Raw genomic sequence first — 17,262 nt, 5'->3', positions numbered from 1 at the left:
TGGTGTTGATTTTGGGGGCCCTGTGACTGCCCACTAGTTTGATTTGCTGGAAAGACTGACACAGCTCAACATAGTGTTGTACTCACGGCTGCATTTTTATTACAGCCAAAGATACAGTGCAAGAACAGCAGAAAAGAGATATAAACAGGTGAAGGTTGACGAGATCAGGTGTGGACTTCTGAGTCTTCCCTCTGTGAGAATCACAGGAACACGAGTTCCTCTCCAGCTGTGAATGATAGAGGCATGTACAAGACGTGTCTGCTCAGGGAAGCACACGAGTGTCACAGCCTGGAGCTCCCGTTGGTAGCCAGCTGGTCACGTAGGCGTATTCCTGCCATGTGGCCAGCTTTGGCAGCTGAGACTTGGGCCCAGACCAGACACCAGGTGCGCGTCATAAATCTTGATGGTTTCTTTAAACAATGCTGACAGCCTGGTACATCCTGACTCACCACCTCTAACATCCTTAACAAATAACCATGAACATTCCAGGAGTTTCTTCTCAGCATTTGGCCAGGGGTCATTGCCATGGCCCTAGGCATCCCCCTGGGCTTAGCCCGGACAGGGTAGAACACACCTGCTGTGTTAACTCTTTCCTCACAGACTTGCACATGAAATAATGTTGCATTTGCTGAATGCAAAATTTAATGATGATATATTCTGTAGAATATGATACTCCACACTTGAAAAAAAATAACTGATAGTAGAAATAGTTGACAAATTTCACTTACCTGAAGGGAAGCTTCTAGATTCTTTTCTTTTAGGGATCTATATATAATGGTGACTTTTGGATTTCCCAGTTTGTCCACAAACCCTGGTGGCTTAGAAAGTAAAGAGTCTGCCTGCAATGCAGGAGACCTAGGTTTGAACCCTGGGTTGGGAAGATCTCCTGGAGAAGGGAATGGCAACTCACTCTAGTATTCTTGCCTGGAGAATTACATGGACTGAGGAGCCTGGTGGGCTACAGTTCATGGGGTTGCAAAGAGTCAGACATGACTGAGTGACTAACACTTTCACTTTTCATTTGTACTATATACAGGTACATGTTATGTTAAATCAAAATATCACAAAATTAACTTAATTTTATTAATTAAATTAAAATATTACAAAATTACACATGACTTTCTGTGAAAGTCAGCCTCATGAGAGGCTTTTAAACACAGTGGGATTTCTTTTTTTTTTTTACTCAATTTGCAGCTTTACAGAAATAGTTTTGCAGAAAGAAAATAACTCATAGCTTAAAAGTTATGTGCTTCCAGGATTTGAAGCCAGTCTTCACTAGTTTATTTATTGCTGTTTGAAAACTGCTTTGTGTTATGCAAAAAAGAAAGGCACAGTAGTTAAGGACGATTCCATGCTTGAATCTGAGAAGTTCTGAGTTAACAGAATCATACAGCTTGCCTCAATGCAGGGCTTCATAGAACCTCTGGTGCAGTAATATACAGACTGAATCTCTCCAAGCAAATCGAGGAAGTAACATTTCCCTAACTTATTTGATCATGGAATTTCTTTAGTGAGAACTTTCAGGTGTGAGTCCTACAAATGGTGTTCTTCAGAACAAAATGGCAGGACATCAGGAAGCCCTTAAAGGATTTTAGCTAAAGGAGAGAGAGAAACAAAACATCTGTAGAAAAAATTTAAAGAAAACCTTGTTGCAGCAAAGTGTAGTGTCTTACACTGTCTGATAAAACCTGTTTAGAAACTTCCCTATCTGGGTGTCTTTTTCCTGCCAGGTTTCCTGAGTTGGTGTTTCTCTTTTGTAATGTGAATGACGTGTCTCTTACCCTGGTATTTAATAGTGTGATAACAGTTTCCATGGTGTGGATCATTGCCTTCATGCTCCTACCATCTACAGTGTCTGATGTGGTATCAAGAACAGAGTTGGTCAAGACTCAGTAAATATCCAAGCAGCATGGAATGATTGGGACTCTAAAATACTGGGGTTTTTTTGTTTGTTTTGTTTTGAAGGAATAACAAAGTAGTAGACATAAAGGTTAGATACTATACATTTATTTTAATAATGTCATTTTGAAGAACATTTTTAGAGCTTTCTTTTGACTTCTTGAATTTAATTCCTCTTCTTTCACCAACTTCTTTTTTTTTATGACTTCTATGAATTTTTAATTGGTTTATTTTCTCAGAACAGTAAAATTGTTCCACCATAGACATGTAAGCATTTGTAACTAGTGGATTTCTTTTGCAGTAGATGGAATGTCATTTTAAGTAATTAAATGGTCAGCATAGCTAAGGAAGGCCAGTGGGTCAGAAGTAGCCAAGGTACTCCTCAACTAGTAAAAGGTGAGAATATTTGCTTTACTGGGTACCAAGAATTGTTGTAAAGCTATAATTAAGACGCTGTGTGGTGTAGGGATAAGCAGACCAATGGAACAGAACATAGAACCTCAGAAACATGACTTATGACAAAGTTGGTATTGCACACTTTTAGGGAGAGATTGAACTTCCCATAAACAGTACTGAGACAATTGGTTATCCATATGGAAGAAAATAATATTGAATCTGTACTTACACTGGAAAGGTAAAACTTTAAAACTTCTAGACATTAAAATATTTTTAATGATCTCTAGGTAGAGAAACTCCCCAGATCAGTAGGTGCTCAATATGCTACTGGAGATCAGTGGAGAAATAACTCCAGAAAGAATGAAAGGATGAAGCCAAAGCAAAAACAACACCCAGACTCTGATGCTGGGAGGGATTGGGGGCAGGAGGAGAAGGGGACGACCGAGGATGAGATGGCTGGATGGCATCACTGACTCGATGGATGTGAGTCTGAGTGAACTCCGGGAGTTGGTGATGGACAGGGAGGCCTGGCGTGCTGCGATTCATGGGGTTGCAAAGAGTCGGACACGGCTGAGCGACTGAACTGAACTGAAGGTAGAGAAAAACTTCTTAAGACATAGAAAAAATGAACTACAAAAGACACCTCTTGTTAAGAATATAAGCTATAAACTGGGAAAACATACTGGTAGTGCATGTAACCAGCATGGATTAGAATCCAGACTGTATAAAGACCTTCACAGACTAATAGGAAAAAGACAAAACAACTTCACCCAATAGAATAAACTTCAGTGGGTATATTAGGAAGAGGAAGTGGAAATGTCAGAGATGGTGGGGAAACTCACATTAAATTACACACTTACCAGATTGTCAAAAAATGAAATAGTTTGACATCAATAAGTGTTGCCAAGGACATAACACATCCAGCGCTCTCATTTTGCTTTAGACATCTGGGAAAACAAGTTTGCCATATGTTGTCATATTGAAAATATGTGTAGTCTCATGACCTAGTATCCCTAGGTATGTACTCTAGATCAGGGTTGTGACAACTCATGAATTAAGAAAGATTTTTAACATCTTTAAATGGTTAAGAAATAATTTCATAATTAATAATTTTAAAATTACATGACATTCAAATTTAATGTCCATAAATAAGCTTCGTTTTATTGGAATACTGTCACACTCACTTGGTTACATATCACGGCTGCTTTTGTGGTACAACCCCAGATTCAGGTGGTTGCCACAGAGATCTTATGTCCTGCAAAGCCTAAAATGTTTACTGTCTGGCCCTTTGCAGAAGTTTGCTGACCCCTGACACATGTGTACCAGGAAACATGCATAAACCTAGAAATAACCCCATGCCTATTAAGCATGAAAGGGATAAACTATGATTAGCCCCATAGTGTATGATTACATTGATATAAGCCAATTGAGTATTATACAGTGGTGAAAAGGAACTGACCACAACTACATGCAGCATGAATGGGCTTGAGGAATGTAGTGTTAGAAGAAAAGCAAGTCTCAGATTTTTCCACTTGTAAGCAATTCAGTGTCCTTTCAAGTAGCATAGTGTGCCTCATAATGTATAATTGTTCTGACTCGTAGAGAGGAACTTCAGAAGTGGACCAGAGCCTGTCTGACCTTAGGTTTCCTCTATCTCTGCACCGCCCCCCCCATCCCCCCGCTTCCGCATCCCTGGTGTGTGTCAGAAACTCCGTTCAAACTCTCATAAGCGGAAAAAGGGATTATTAGAAGGATTCCTGAGTGGTCACTAGAGCCAGAGAAGAGACAGGGACTCGGTCACTACGGGACCCTCCTCCTCTCGTCCTGCGTGCCTCCGTTTGGGCTCGCCCTCTTGGACTGCAGGTCGGCTCTCTCTCCGCGACGGGCAGTGTAGCTGACTGCAGCACTAGGTTAGCATGGGCTTCCAGCTCTGTGACTCGGGAAGTGAAGGGCTGAGGGCCTGTGGTTGGCCTGGCCAGCTCATTTGGCTGTCCTGTGCCCATGGGACTAGGTCTGTTACCAGACCTAGGGGTAGGGTGGGCAGAGCAAGAGTCAGAATCATGAGCCAGGAAGCACCTCAGCCTGTGTCTGTTTTCTCTCTTCTTTAAAGAGTAGTAACGTGTGAAACAATACGTGGCATTCTGACACAGCTTTGTGGATATCAGGAGGCCTCTTTTGAAGTGATCATTAAGGCATTGGTTGTCTAAGACAGTATGCTTGGTGGTTGTGGTGGAGAGAGAGGTTAGAATGTCTGCTGAGCATATTAGTTTAATTAAAAAAAGAATCTCAGCGGCATTACCACAGAGACCTCTCATGCTTCCCCTTTATGGTTACAAACATTTCAGTCTTTTCCTCCTGTAGGGACATTTAAGACATTAAAATATTTGAGTAAAAATAGATGTTACAGTTGCTTTAAAATATGATATACCTGGACTTCCCTGGTGGTATAGTGGATAGGAATCTGCCTGTCAGTGCAGGGGACATGGATTTGATCCCTGGTCCAGGAAGATTCCACATGCCTTGGAGCAACTCAGCCCGTGCACTGCAACTACTGAGCCCATGCACCGCGGCAAGAGAGGTCTCCGCAGGGAGAAGCCCAGGCGCCGCAGAGTAGCCCCCACTCACCCTAGCTAGAGAAAGCCTGCGAAAAGCAACGAAGGCCTAGCGCAGGCAAAAATAAAAATAAATAGTATTAAAATTTTTATTTGGTTCTGTACTACTATAACCATGTACCCAGAACTCATTTCAAAAGTGCTGAGAATATGTAGGTATAATACAATTACTTAAAAAAAAAAGACATGACATACCGCTGATTTATTCTGAATGACTGGGAGGGTATTTAGCCCATTAGTAATAGTGTTTAAGGTACTTGAAGAAATATACAACAGTTATCCTCCTAAAATTTAAATTGTTTCTTTGAAGGGTCCTCACCTCTTCTGTATTTACCTATTTTTAAGGTTATTGAGGTTGAATTTATTATGTACAGTAAAATTCACCCTTTTAAGTGTAGTCGTACCCGTTAGGACTGATAGACACAGTTGTATGACCGCCGCCACAAGCTGGGAGTAGAGGGTTTCCCATTATCACAAGTTTTCACTGTCCTTGGAGGCCAGTCCCCTACTGTTCCAAGCGCCTGGCAATGGCTGATCTGATTTCTGTCGCATATAAATGGAATCATATAGTGTACAGAGTGCAGCCGTTTGCTACTGACCACTTTCACTTAGCATAAGGCTTGTGAGGTTCCCCAGTGCCGTGGCATGTACACCGAGAGTTCTTTTTGATTGCTGGATTCTGGGTTGAAGTCCTACACTGTTTAGAGTACCACAGTTTGTTTATCCGTTCACCAGGTGGTAGACGTGTGGATTGTCTCCAGATTTTGAGGGTCTTGATTAAGTTGATACAAAGGTTGTGTACAAGTCTTTGTGTAGACGTACATTATCCTTTCTCTTACGTAAGATTCTTATGGGAGAAAAACTCTTTGTTTTCTGGAGAGACTGTACCATTTTGCATTCCACTGGCAGTGTGTTAGTGGTCCAGTTCTTGCTAACACTTGGTAGTTTTCTTTTTTCCTTTAGCTGTTTATATTGGTGCAGAGTGGTGTTTCATTGTGTTTTTAATTTGCAGTTCCCTAGTAGGTGGCATTAGCGGTAAAGAATCCATCTGCCAGTGCAGGAGACACAGAGACATGGGTTTAATCCTTGGATTGGGAAGATCCCTTGGAGAAGGAAATGGTAACCCGTTCCAGTATTTTTGCCTGGAGAATCCCATGGACAGAGGAGCCTGGCAGCCACAGTCCCTGGATTGCAAAGAGTCAGATCTGACTGAGTACACACACACAGTAGCTAACAATGTTGAAAATCTTTTCTTGTTCTAGTTTACCACCTGAATTGCTGTTCCGGCGAAGTGACAGTTCAAACTTTTCACCCATTATTTTGGACTAGGGTTTTTAAACACTGTATTTGAAGAGTTTTTTATGTGGTCTGGGTACAAGTAATTTATCAGATGAGTCATTTGTAAATATTTTCTCCCCATATGTGACTTGTTTTTTATTTAACTGTCTTTTGAAGAGCAGATTTTATTAAGTCCAATGTCCAGTCTTTTTTTTTTTTTTTAATGATTTGTGCATTTTATTGTTAGTATCTGAGGATTCTCTGGCCCAAGGTTTCAGAGGTTTTCGCTTCTTCTTTATTCTCCTTTCTCCCTGCACCTCCTGCTTTCTCTGTACCGCTCTCCTTCCAAATACACCCCCCCCCCCCACTGTGTTTCATCTTCAATTTTAGAATCTAATTGTGCTGCCTTGGAAAAATTAAACAGGGATGGGTACAGAGTCATAAAGACATTTAAGTGTTCTGGGCTGTAAGCTCTGAAAGAAATAACAATCAGCAGGTTTTAGAGAACACAGAGCCACATTTGCATCCCAGATAGCGCACCAGCAGCCAAGAGAGGTAGCCTTGCACGTGAAGTGGCTTGAAATATGTGGTATATCGGCTTCTCTGGAGAGATCTGTTGTTCCATGACACTGTGCGTTGTAATCCTTTAGGCCTTGCCCCTCACCCCAGTCACTAGAGTTAGTAGTGGTTGCTCACCCCGTGAGGGACTTGAGGCAAGAATCCGACAGTGGCACCCCTGTTCTCAGGGTACAAGTGGGGAGTGTTGGTTTGATGGAAGGAGACCAATAGGCAAGAGATCACAGTCCCCAGAGAGGTGAGCAGAAATAATACTTCACAGTTACAAGTGTCACCTAGTATTTTGGGGGTGCTTTTCAGGTTGCTGGCTAGCCCCTTCATAAGGTAGGAGAGAACTGTTATCTTTTTCATAGATAAACTCTCTGGTCTATCCCGGGTTCATGCTACATAAACTGCCCTTGTAAGAAGCTCCTGGGCCCCCTGTAGCGTCCCAGCCCTTCAGAGCATCTGCACATTGGCTTTCCTCCACCCACCCCAAGTGCGCTGGATTCTTCCGTCTCCTGGTCAGCACTGACACGCGCCTTTGAGCCTTGGTGCCCATGGCTCCACGCGATGACTCCTCGTCTGAGGTCCCTAGGGCTGCTCCAGTGCGCCCCCAGACAAGTGCCAACGTGCCAGGAGTGTTTCCGATCTAGCCGTCCCAGATTTGGTGACCGTCCCTCCAGTCGTTTTCTCAAGATGTTGTAACAGATTGGGGTGGGGGTGGGGCACATAGAAGCAAAAGTTCTGGGAAGTCTATGCAGTTGCTGTCAGAGCCAAGTCCAGGCCTCAGATCTCTTGATGCCCTTTTCTTCTGCGCTTTCCATGAGTCTGTTTCTGAATGGCTGGTGACTAGCATTTTTAGAATGGGATTCAGTGGGACAGAGGGATAAGAATCACTCCAGTTAAACTGATGTAGTACAGCGGCCGGGAGAGCTCATATAAATCCTTGGACCATGGAACTGAATGGGAGTGTTTGAAATGGACTGGAAATTACTGATTTCTTAAACCCCTGTGGCAGTTAATGGCTTAGCTTTTACTTGAGCGTTTAATATAGCAGTTGAATAGAAGGCAGTTAAGCCCCACGTGTTTAATGGATATGAGATAGTCGCTCACTGTTTTAATTTGCATTTTCTTAATTGTAGTGAATCGAGCCCATTTTCACTTGTTTATTGGCTCTTCCGGTTTCCTTTCTGCAAAGTGCTTGTTTGCATCATTTACGCATTTTTTATTTTATTGTGTATATTGATTTGTAGGAGTTATTTGCATGTTTTTGATACTATCAGTTTTTATATATTTTACAAGTATTTTTTGAAGTCTGATTTAAAACTTATTCTTCATAGTAAAATTTCATATGCATATTAAGTTAATCTTTCGATTGTGCTTTAGGTTCTGAATTTTTTTAGTTAATCTTTTTTCTTTTTCTGTCTGTAGGTTATGAAAGTGATTTCTGATGAAACTGGATTGGAATAATTTTCATGATCTTTGTATATTTATATATATATATATTTTAAAATTTTGCATTTGACTTAAAGTGCCATGAGAAAATTTGCATACTGCAAGGTGGTCCTAGCCACCTCCTTGATTTGGGTACTCTTGGATATGTTCCTGCTGCTTTACTTCAGTGAATGCAACAAATGTGATGAGAAAAAAGAGCGAGGACTTCCTGCTGGGGATGGTGAGTGACGCTTTATAATAATGGGCCTGTTTTGATACATGTGTTACTTGTTTGTAATAACTAATTTTTGAACTATAGAATTTTAACATTTCTTTAGATTAATAGTAATGCCTGGCTTTCTATGATGATCATATTTCTATCAGTTCTCCAGTGGGTTCTTCTAACAGTATTAAAGTGTCATGTATGCTGCTGCTGCTGCTAAGTCGCTTCAGTTGTGTCCGACTCTGTGCGACCCCATAGATGGAAGCCCACCAGGCTCCCCTGTCCCTGGGATTCTCCAGGCAAGAACACTGGAGTGGGTTGCCATTTCCTTCTCCAATGCATGAAAGTGAAAAGTGAAAGGGAAGTCGCTCAGTCGTGTCCGACCCCATGGACTGCAGTCCACCAGACTCTTCCATCCATGGGATTTTCCAGGCAAGAGTACTGGAGTGGGGTGCCATAGCCTTCTCCAGTGTTCAGTGTTAAAAGTAGTTAATTTTCTGGAAGTCGTATTACCAAATAATGTAGGGAATCGCATAGCTGGGACTACCAAAACTGCACAGGAGATTAGCCTAATATCATAATGCTGAGTGGAGCATTAAAACTGCATTATCAGGCATGAGAGAGAGAGTTCTCTAGCCCTCCTATCTCAGTCCTGAGGGAAGAAGTTATTTTAGGTAGATGTGGTCTGGTGAGTTCATTTTGTTGATGCTGTCGATAGCTCCAGTTAGCACTTTTAGGGAGAGCTTATGAAAAGATCAGACTATAAAATCAGTGCTGTGTTGGGAACACTGCAGTCTCTGGCGTGGAAAAGGAAGGAGACACCTGAAAAATTCCGTTTTAGACTCTGTGTTTAAACCAAAAAACAAATGCCTCCTTTTATTTACTTATTTTTAAACAAAATGAAAATGACTTTGCATTGTGAGTCAGTAATTTAGCTATTCTGGGCCATGCACTCTGTCTGGTTAGTTATAGAATATCTGGCTAAACAATAGTTCTATTTTTAGGAATTATATGTAAATGTTTTATTTTAATATACAGCCATATTTAAGTATCTTACACTTTTATAATGAGGGTACCTGGTCCTTTAAAATTTATAATCTAAAACTTACTTGCCTATGTACTATAATTTTTATAGATGGGATTATGTAACCAGTTCTGTTTATTTTATGGGAAATTTGCCTAAAATTAGCCACAGTTGCTAACGCTGAACTTTAGTAATACCTAGGCTAACCCCTAACTTTTTAATTTTTATCTTCCCCATTATGTAACCAGTTCTGTTTATTTTATGGGAAATTTGCCTAAAATTAGTCTCAGTTGCTAATACTGAACTTTAGTAATACCTAGGCTAACCCCTAACTTTTTAATTTTTATCTTCCCCATAATTTTTAATACGATACACTTTTATACAAGGTCAGCCTATCTGTTGACTTTCCTGATTTCCTTTAAGGACCTGCTGCTTAGTAAGTTTGTTGTGTGACAAGACCCGGCCTCCTTAACTGGTGTTAGAGCTGTAACTCTGTTGACATTTAAATGAGAGGGCAGGTATTGCTATTCACCATTAAAAAACTGGGAGATTCCCAAATGGACCAGATTAACTTCCCCTCATTCCACCCTAACCCATTGCCATTTATAGTGGGAACTCATGGTATTCTATCTTAAATGCAAAGGCACAGTCATAAGACAGACCAGGACCTCTGTAGTGGGTGAAGACACACTTGGTCTTCACCAATGTTTTGAATGTTTTGTAAACTGCTGTGTGCTAGGCAGTGTGCTACGTGCTAGTGATACACATTTCAACAGTACAAAGTAGTTTGTCTCTCTGGGGAACTCCCAGTCCAATAGCAGAGGAAGAATAATAGACAAGTAGTGATATGATAGCTTCCCTGATAGCTCAGTTGGTAAAGAATCCACCTGCAGTGCAGAAGGTAAGTTGAGGTGAAGTCGCTCAGTCGTGTCCGACTCTTTGCGACCCCGTGGACTGTAACCTACTAGGCTTCTCTGTCCATGGGATTCTCCAGGCAAGAATACTGGAGTGGATTGCCATTTCCTTCTCCCAGAAGACCCCGGTTCAATTCCTGGGTCGGGAAGAGCCTCTGGAGAAAGGATAGGCTACCCACTCCAGTATTCTTGGGCTTCCCTGGTGGCTCAGCTGGTAAAGAATCCACCTGCATTGCAGAAGACCCCGGTTCAATCCATGGGTTGGGAAGATCCCCTGGAGGAGGGAAAGGCTACCCACTCGTATTCTGGCCTGGAGAATTCCATGGACTGTATAGTTCATGGGATCACAAAGAGTCAGACACGACTGAGCGACTTTCAGTGATATGGTAGATAGCACACTAGAGGTGTGTGGGAGGAAGGAACACCGTGAGGCCTCTGAGAAGGTGCTGCAGGGAAGTAACGCTCAGGCTAAAGTATCAGGGTGCATGGGTGTTTGTTAGGTTTGACAGGTGAAGGGAATACATCCCAAGCAAAGGAGAAAAGCACGCACAAGATAAGCACATGAGAGAACAGAGTTGATGGATAGGAAAGCGTGAGGAGAGAGCACAGACGAGGCTGGGAGGTCAGCAGAGACCACATCGCAGAAGGCGTTTTATAACATGCCCAGGGTTTTGCACTGTATCCTGTAGGTGAGGCATGCCATCGAAGGATTTCAAAGAAGAGACCACGTAACCTGATGGGTTCCCGACTTTCGGAACAGAGTGGCCACTTGGCTGATGAAGTGGGAGAGCGCGAGACGTCTGAGGCTGGTTGTGAGACTGCTGGGAGAGTTTGGAGAAGTTATTGGGGCCCACACTAAAGCGGGGCACACAGTGACACATGGGGAGTTTGTAGATGGTAGACTGCATAGCAGGGAGAGTCACTGAATGTAGGTGAGCGCAAGTGAAAAGCCTCCCGTGGCTCTCAGGTCTCCGTCTTTGGGCAAATTGATCCGAGGAGGGCCCCCAGAGGCAGAGCGGCTCCAGTGGGAAGGTAGAAGGACGAGCTGTGTTTGGAGCATTTCATGTGGAGGTGCTGGGGGCTGGGGGCCACGTTCTGCAGCAGAGTGTGGCTGGGGTGGAGCACGGGGGTGGCGCTGTGGGCTCCGGAGTGTGTGGGAGAGATAGGCAGAGTTGGAGAGGATCACGAAGGGTCAGCAAGGGGAGAGAAGGCTTCTGGAAGTCAGGGGCAGTGGAAAAGCCAGAGGGAGAAATCCAGGCATGATGGATGGATGTTCAGGGATTTCACCTGAGATGAAAAAGTGGTTGTGATATGTTTCCTAATGGGGTTTCTTGTTACCCTGCTACTGCTGCTACTGCTAAATTACTTCAGTCGTGTCTGACTCCATGTGACCCCATAGACGGCAGCCCACCAGGCTCCCTCGTCCCTGGGATTCTCCAGGCAAGAACACTGGAGTGGGTTGCCATTTCCTTCCTTCTCCAATGTATGAAAGTGAAAGTGAAGTCATTCAGTTGTGTCCGACCCTTAGCGACCCCATGGACTGCAGCCCACCAGGCTCCTCGGTCCATGGGATTTTCCAGGCAAGAGTGCTGGAGTGGGGTGCCATTGCCTTCTCCGTCTTGTTACCCTAGAAAGTGCCATTTCAGTACCAGTGGACTTCATATTTACTGGTGTGTAGCTTATCCTTTTAGGAGCTTCGACACACAGAGAGTACAATAGTTAGAAGAAAGGAATGGAGCTAAAGTTGGTTTTCTGTGTACAGACGTATTTTTTATGTATTTTGAAGAGGTTTAAAATATAAAGGAATGAAGTAATACTTGAAAGAACAAATTCTCGGCAGAGGAGACGGTGGGGTATCAAAACCATAAGAAAAGATTTATCCTTGAAGAGGATTCTAGGGTCAGTACGCTTCTGAAAACCACTAGTGACATGAGCATCAGAGAAGAGGAGTAGCTTTTATGCAAAGTATAGAAGTGCAGAGTGAAGGAGATACGGTCTGAGAGTTCAGTGTGGAGCCACGAGAGACAACAGCGTGTCCTGAAAAAAGGAGAATGAAGGTGAGTGAGGTTGTGAGCTTATGGGCCTTGTAGGAGAGTCAGGTTTAAGTCTGGTGAATGGGACCTCTGTGTTGAGGAAACTTGATACTTACTATGTGGAAATAGCAAGATGGTGTGGATGACTGAGAAAGAGGTCAGCAGCGGCAGGATGAGAGAAGGCTGAGCAGTACGATGCCAGGAGGTGAGTTAATAGCTGAAGGGAGAGACTTACGAGAGGCCGGTGATTCTAGATGGGGCCCTAAAGCATCCATTTTTCAAACTGTGTTTCAAAGGATTGAAGGGAAAGAGTGGGGAAGGGGGACAATGGCTGCCAAGCAAGAACAGTTTGAAAAGTCGGCTCTGATGGGACGTTTCAGTGCAGTGGGCACTAGGAGGTCCCAAGTAGTGTAGGAACCCTAAGGTTACTGCTCTCAATATATGGCTGCTGAGAGATTGTGGTGCCAATGAAGAGATCTTTCACTAAAGTAGCTGGGAGAGGGTTGACAGGCAATGGCATGAAGGATGTAGACCTTCTTAGTGGAATTAGCAGGTACAGTCAGTGACCTGGAAGAATATAAGTCTCTTCTGTCTCCAGGATCTTCATTCTCTGTGCTGCTAAGTTGCTTCAGTCGTGTCCGACTCTGTGCGACCCCATAGACGGCAGCCCACCGGGCTCCCCCATCCCTGGGATTCTCCAGGCAAGAACACTGGAGTGGGTTGCCATTTCCTTCTCCAATGCATGAAAGTGAAAAGTGAAAGAGAAGTTGCTCAGTCGTGTCCGACTCTTAGCGACCCCATGGACTGCAGCCCACCAGGCTCCTCCGTCCATGGGATTTGCCAGGCAAGAGTATTGGAGTGGGGTGTCATTTCATTCTCTGTGGCATTTGAAAAACCAAATTAAAACAAACAATGAGCAGATACGACACTCTAGAGCAGTTGTCTCAGTATTATAAGGACCTCCTTTCTGAACTGCTTTACAGCGCCAATTTGGTAAAATTTACCGAATTCTGTTCTTTATACTGTTGTGTGCAGTTAAGCAGAATGGATTCATTATCCCTATGATAATGTTCATCAGATTATCCTAGGGCCTTACATGTACTCGCTACTTACCTACATCAGGTACCAGCAGGCCTGTCTGGTGATTACACAGGGTTGATTTTATTCTGTTTTGTTTTATATTCTGGAGCAGTTCTCTCTCATAGTTTTATATTTACTTGTGTTTTATACACCAGACTCTCTGAGAATAGGAAAATTCTTCTTTCACTAGAGAATTAGATAAAATTGCCTTTGGAAAAATAAAATTAGTACAAGTTATGTCTTAGGAGTATTTTTGCAACTCCTCTGCCTTGTTGGAATTAACTCATTCAATTTATGGATTTGGATGTTGCATAGAACATTCAGTATTTTTACAGATAAATTTTCAAGTAGGAATTAATCCTTTATGCCAGCTCAGTACATGATTTTCAGATTACTAAAATACTGATTATTCAAGTTTTTACGTGCTTATGCTAGAATTATTTCAGTTGTCACATTAGGAAGACTTTGAGAACATATTTTATAGAAGAAACTTTAGATGATTAAAAACTTTAAAATATTGTTAATAAAGGCTTTCAGAAACTATTAACAGACTTTTAGTGTATTTAGAGTTTTATTTGTACACATTACAAATGAATTGAATATAAAATTGGAATAAGGGTTAAAACTGACAGGTATTGAGGTAGCAGAGAGTTATCAATGAATTTTGTTATATGCAATAATATTTTAATGTTAAAAAATTAGATAATTTGCTTTGTTTATATAATACTATTTTATATAACACTAAGGAAGCAGAAACACTTCAATTATCATTGTAAGCCAAGTCCCAATTTCAGAGATATTAAAATATGGGGAAAATATTTTGAAGTAAGTGAAATATAGTGCATAAAAACAGGAAAAATTATGATCGCCTAAGAAAATTGTTTGGGAGAAATGCTTTTAGCTTTTTATCTTCCCAAATGGATATCCTGTAACTTTGAAAAAGTGGGGAAAAAGTGGAAGTGTTAGTCAGTCAGTCATGTCAGACTTTTTGTGACCCCATGAACTATAGCCCACCAGACTCCTCTGTCCGTGGAATTCTCCAAGTAAGAATACTGGAGTGGGCAGCCATTCCCTTCACCAGGGGATCTTCCTGACCCAGGGGTCGAATCTGGGTCTCCTGCACTGCAGACAGATTCTTTATGACTGAGCCACCAGGGTTTATTCTACTTCCATGAGAAAATACATATTGTAGAAATTTGTAAGATGTATTAAAGCTAAGGTATGTCATGTGGTTTGTATATGTAAATCTCATTTGGCAGCAGTCAGAGTGAACTTGTAGTTGTTTTTTTTTTTACAGTTAAATTTTCTAAGAAATGAAACTTCTCTACCTTGTCATGTAGATGAAGTTTAGCTGAAGTATACAATAAAATGTTAGTATTATGTTTTCACATAATATTTCAGAACAACACTTAGTTACCTCCTTGTCAAAGCTGATTTTATTCTTAGAAATGATCTACATCTGAAATTTTATGCCAAAGAAAGTATTTTTTTCAGTTCAGGAAAATGATAATATCCAAACCCACTTCCATTGCTTTCAAACAAGTTTCACTGATTTCTTTTTTAATTTACATGAAAGACTGGTAAGTAGAAAACAAGGGAAGTTAATACTGTCTTTTTTGTTAGTTGCTTTTTGCAAGTGTGTTAGTAATAAAAATATTCATTAACTAGTTGCATTTTATCCTGGCATCTTTGCCAAAGAAAATTAGTTTACTGCTGCTGCTAAGTCACTTCAGTTGTGTCCAACTCTGTGCGACCCCATAGATGGCAGCCCAACAGGCTCCTCAGTCCCTGTGATTCTCCAGGCAAGAATACTGCAGTGGGTTGCCATTTCCTTCTCCAATGCATAAAAGTGAAAGTGAAGTTGCTCAGTCGTGTCCAACTCCTAGTGACCCCATGGACTGCAGCCTACCAGGCTCCTCCATCCATGGGATTTTCCAGGCAAGAGTACTGGAATGGGTTAGTTTACTGGTCCCCCTTTAATTCTTTGGGATATTATAATTTTAATTTTAGGTGTTGTGGGGGTTTTGTAAGTAGTAGTCACAAGACTTTTGATTAATGGTCATTTTAAATGTGGCTCTGAAAACTCACATGTATCAGTAGGTTAAAGTATGTGATGTGGGTATTACACTAGATACTCAGGTTGTTAATAAGTACCAGCTGATCAAATTTGTAAAGTATTGTAGCCAGGAAGATTTTGTATGTTATACAGTTTTGCCCAATTCTTTAAGACTTCCAGGCTGGAGTTCACTATGATGGGGCAGGATTTTAATTTTCTGATCATACAGTCTTTTAGGCTATAAGCAATCAAGTTTATACTTACTAGTCTTACTAGTTCTTACTGTAATTTATTGAATGCTCCTTCATACTCCCTCAATCCTCATGGAAAATTTGAAACATAAACAAAATTAGAGAAATTGATCTCCCATATACCCATCATCTGGAGACGGGTTACCAGATGGCTACCACTCCAGTATTCTGGCCTGGAGAATTCCATGGATTGTATAATCCATGGAGTTACAAAGGGTCAGACATGACTGAGCAACTTCCACACACCCATCATGTCTTCAGCAGCTGTCGATGCGAAGCTAGTCTCGTGCATAGATACGTGGTACCTCTTTCTTTTTGTCCTCCCCACCCCGCTTTGTTGGTTGTTGTTGAAGAAGAAGAATCTGTTTTCTTTTCTCCAGTTTTCCACAGTCAGGATTTCATTCCGTTAATGTTTTTTTTAAATCATGTCCTCTGTCCCCAGTAGTATTTCCTGTGAATTGATAAGTGGGTCCAGGGACTTGATTACATTCAGACCTCTGTCCCCAGTAGTATTTCCTGTGAATTGATAAGTGGGTCCAGGGACTTGATTACATTCAGAATCTACTCTACCTCACCTTGCCCCAGGCAAAAATATGTTACAGATGGTGTTCTGTATAACTTAATACTCAATTAAAAATTTAAAGACTGAGCAGTGTGAGAATGTTTCCATTTTAACTTTTCTTTAAAGCAACATCTTATACTAAAATAGGGCACAGGTAACTGAAGGATATTTATAACTGGGGCCACTAGATGTCTCCCACCTACTCTTTATTTGTCTGTGCCGCCACAAAAGGTAAGTGTGACTTCCAGAACTCCAGTGCTTTGTACTGACCCCTGAGTGTCCCAATCCCCAAATCTGTTCATTGCTCTTTATTTTCAGAGACAGGTAGGTAGGAATTGACTCCGAGAGTTTAATAATTTATGGTTTTTACATTTTAAAAGTTTATATGAGCATTATGTTTCTGTACTTATAGTTTTTATTATATTTGTCATTGAACATTTTTGTCACTGAGAATTTTTTTAAAATTCTTATATTTAAAGAGCTTATTTGGCAAACATTAGATAGGATTTGTTTTTTAAAATTGTATTACAGGAGTTTCCTATGATTTTTCAAGTTATTTCCTAATATTTTAACTTCCTTCCTGAAATCACAGTTTCTAAGTTCTGAGAATGGGGACAATTATTATACACCATTTTTTCCTTGATAGTTCTTTAAAACAGATTTTATGTTCTGTTTATGTTTTATGTTGAAGGCATAGTGAGTAATATTCTGCACCTCTGGTATAGATAGGTTGCTTTGTACCTGCACTGGACAGTCATCCTGTAGTCTAGCTTTGCCGACAGGAGCTGTTCTTGGTCAGACAAAGCCTGTCTGAAGAGAACTCCTGGTTCATCTACTGCCGCGATGTCTTCAGACATTTCCATCCAGAGACTTTGGGGGGATGCCTTAAAAACACACTGCAGGAGAATAAAACTTTCAGCTTAAAAAATAATGTATAAACAG

The 17,262-nt window shown here is 41.5% G+C and overlaps 1 protein-coding gene across 1 annotated transcript in view; it reads left to right on the top strand.

Moving 5' to 3' along the window:
• Window positions 1–8,279: 8,279 nt before the first annotated feature.
• The window catches only part of GALNT1 (polypeptide N-acetylgalactosaminyltransferase 1), a 67,336-nt gene continuing 58,353 nt past the window's right edge, over window positions 8,280–17,262 (top strand). The window contains exon 1 of the mRNA XM_052660345.1: window positions 8,280–8,418. Coding sequence (XP_052516305.1) covers window positions 8,280–8,418 — 139 coding nt within the window. The remainder of the gene's footprint in view (window positions 8,419–17,262) is intronic.

This window comes from Budorcas taxicolor, chromosome 22, assembly GCF_023091745.1.
Source record: "Budorcas taxicolor isolate Tak-1 chromosome 22, Takin1.1, whole genome shotgun sequence".
In the NCBI taxonomy this organism is placed as follows: domain Eukaryota; kingdom Metazoa; phylum Chordata; class Mammalia; order Artiodactyla; family Bovidae; genus Budorcas; species Budorcas taxicolor.
This window is presented reverse-complemented; position numbering and strand designations above follow the sequence as displayed.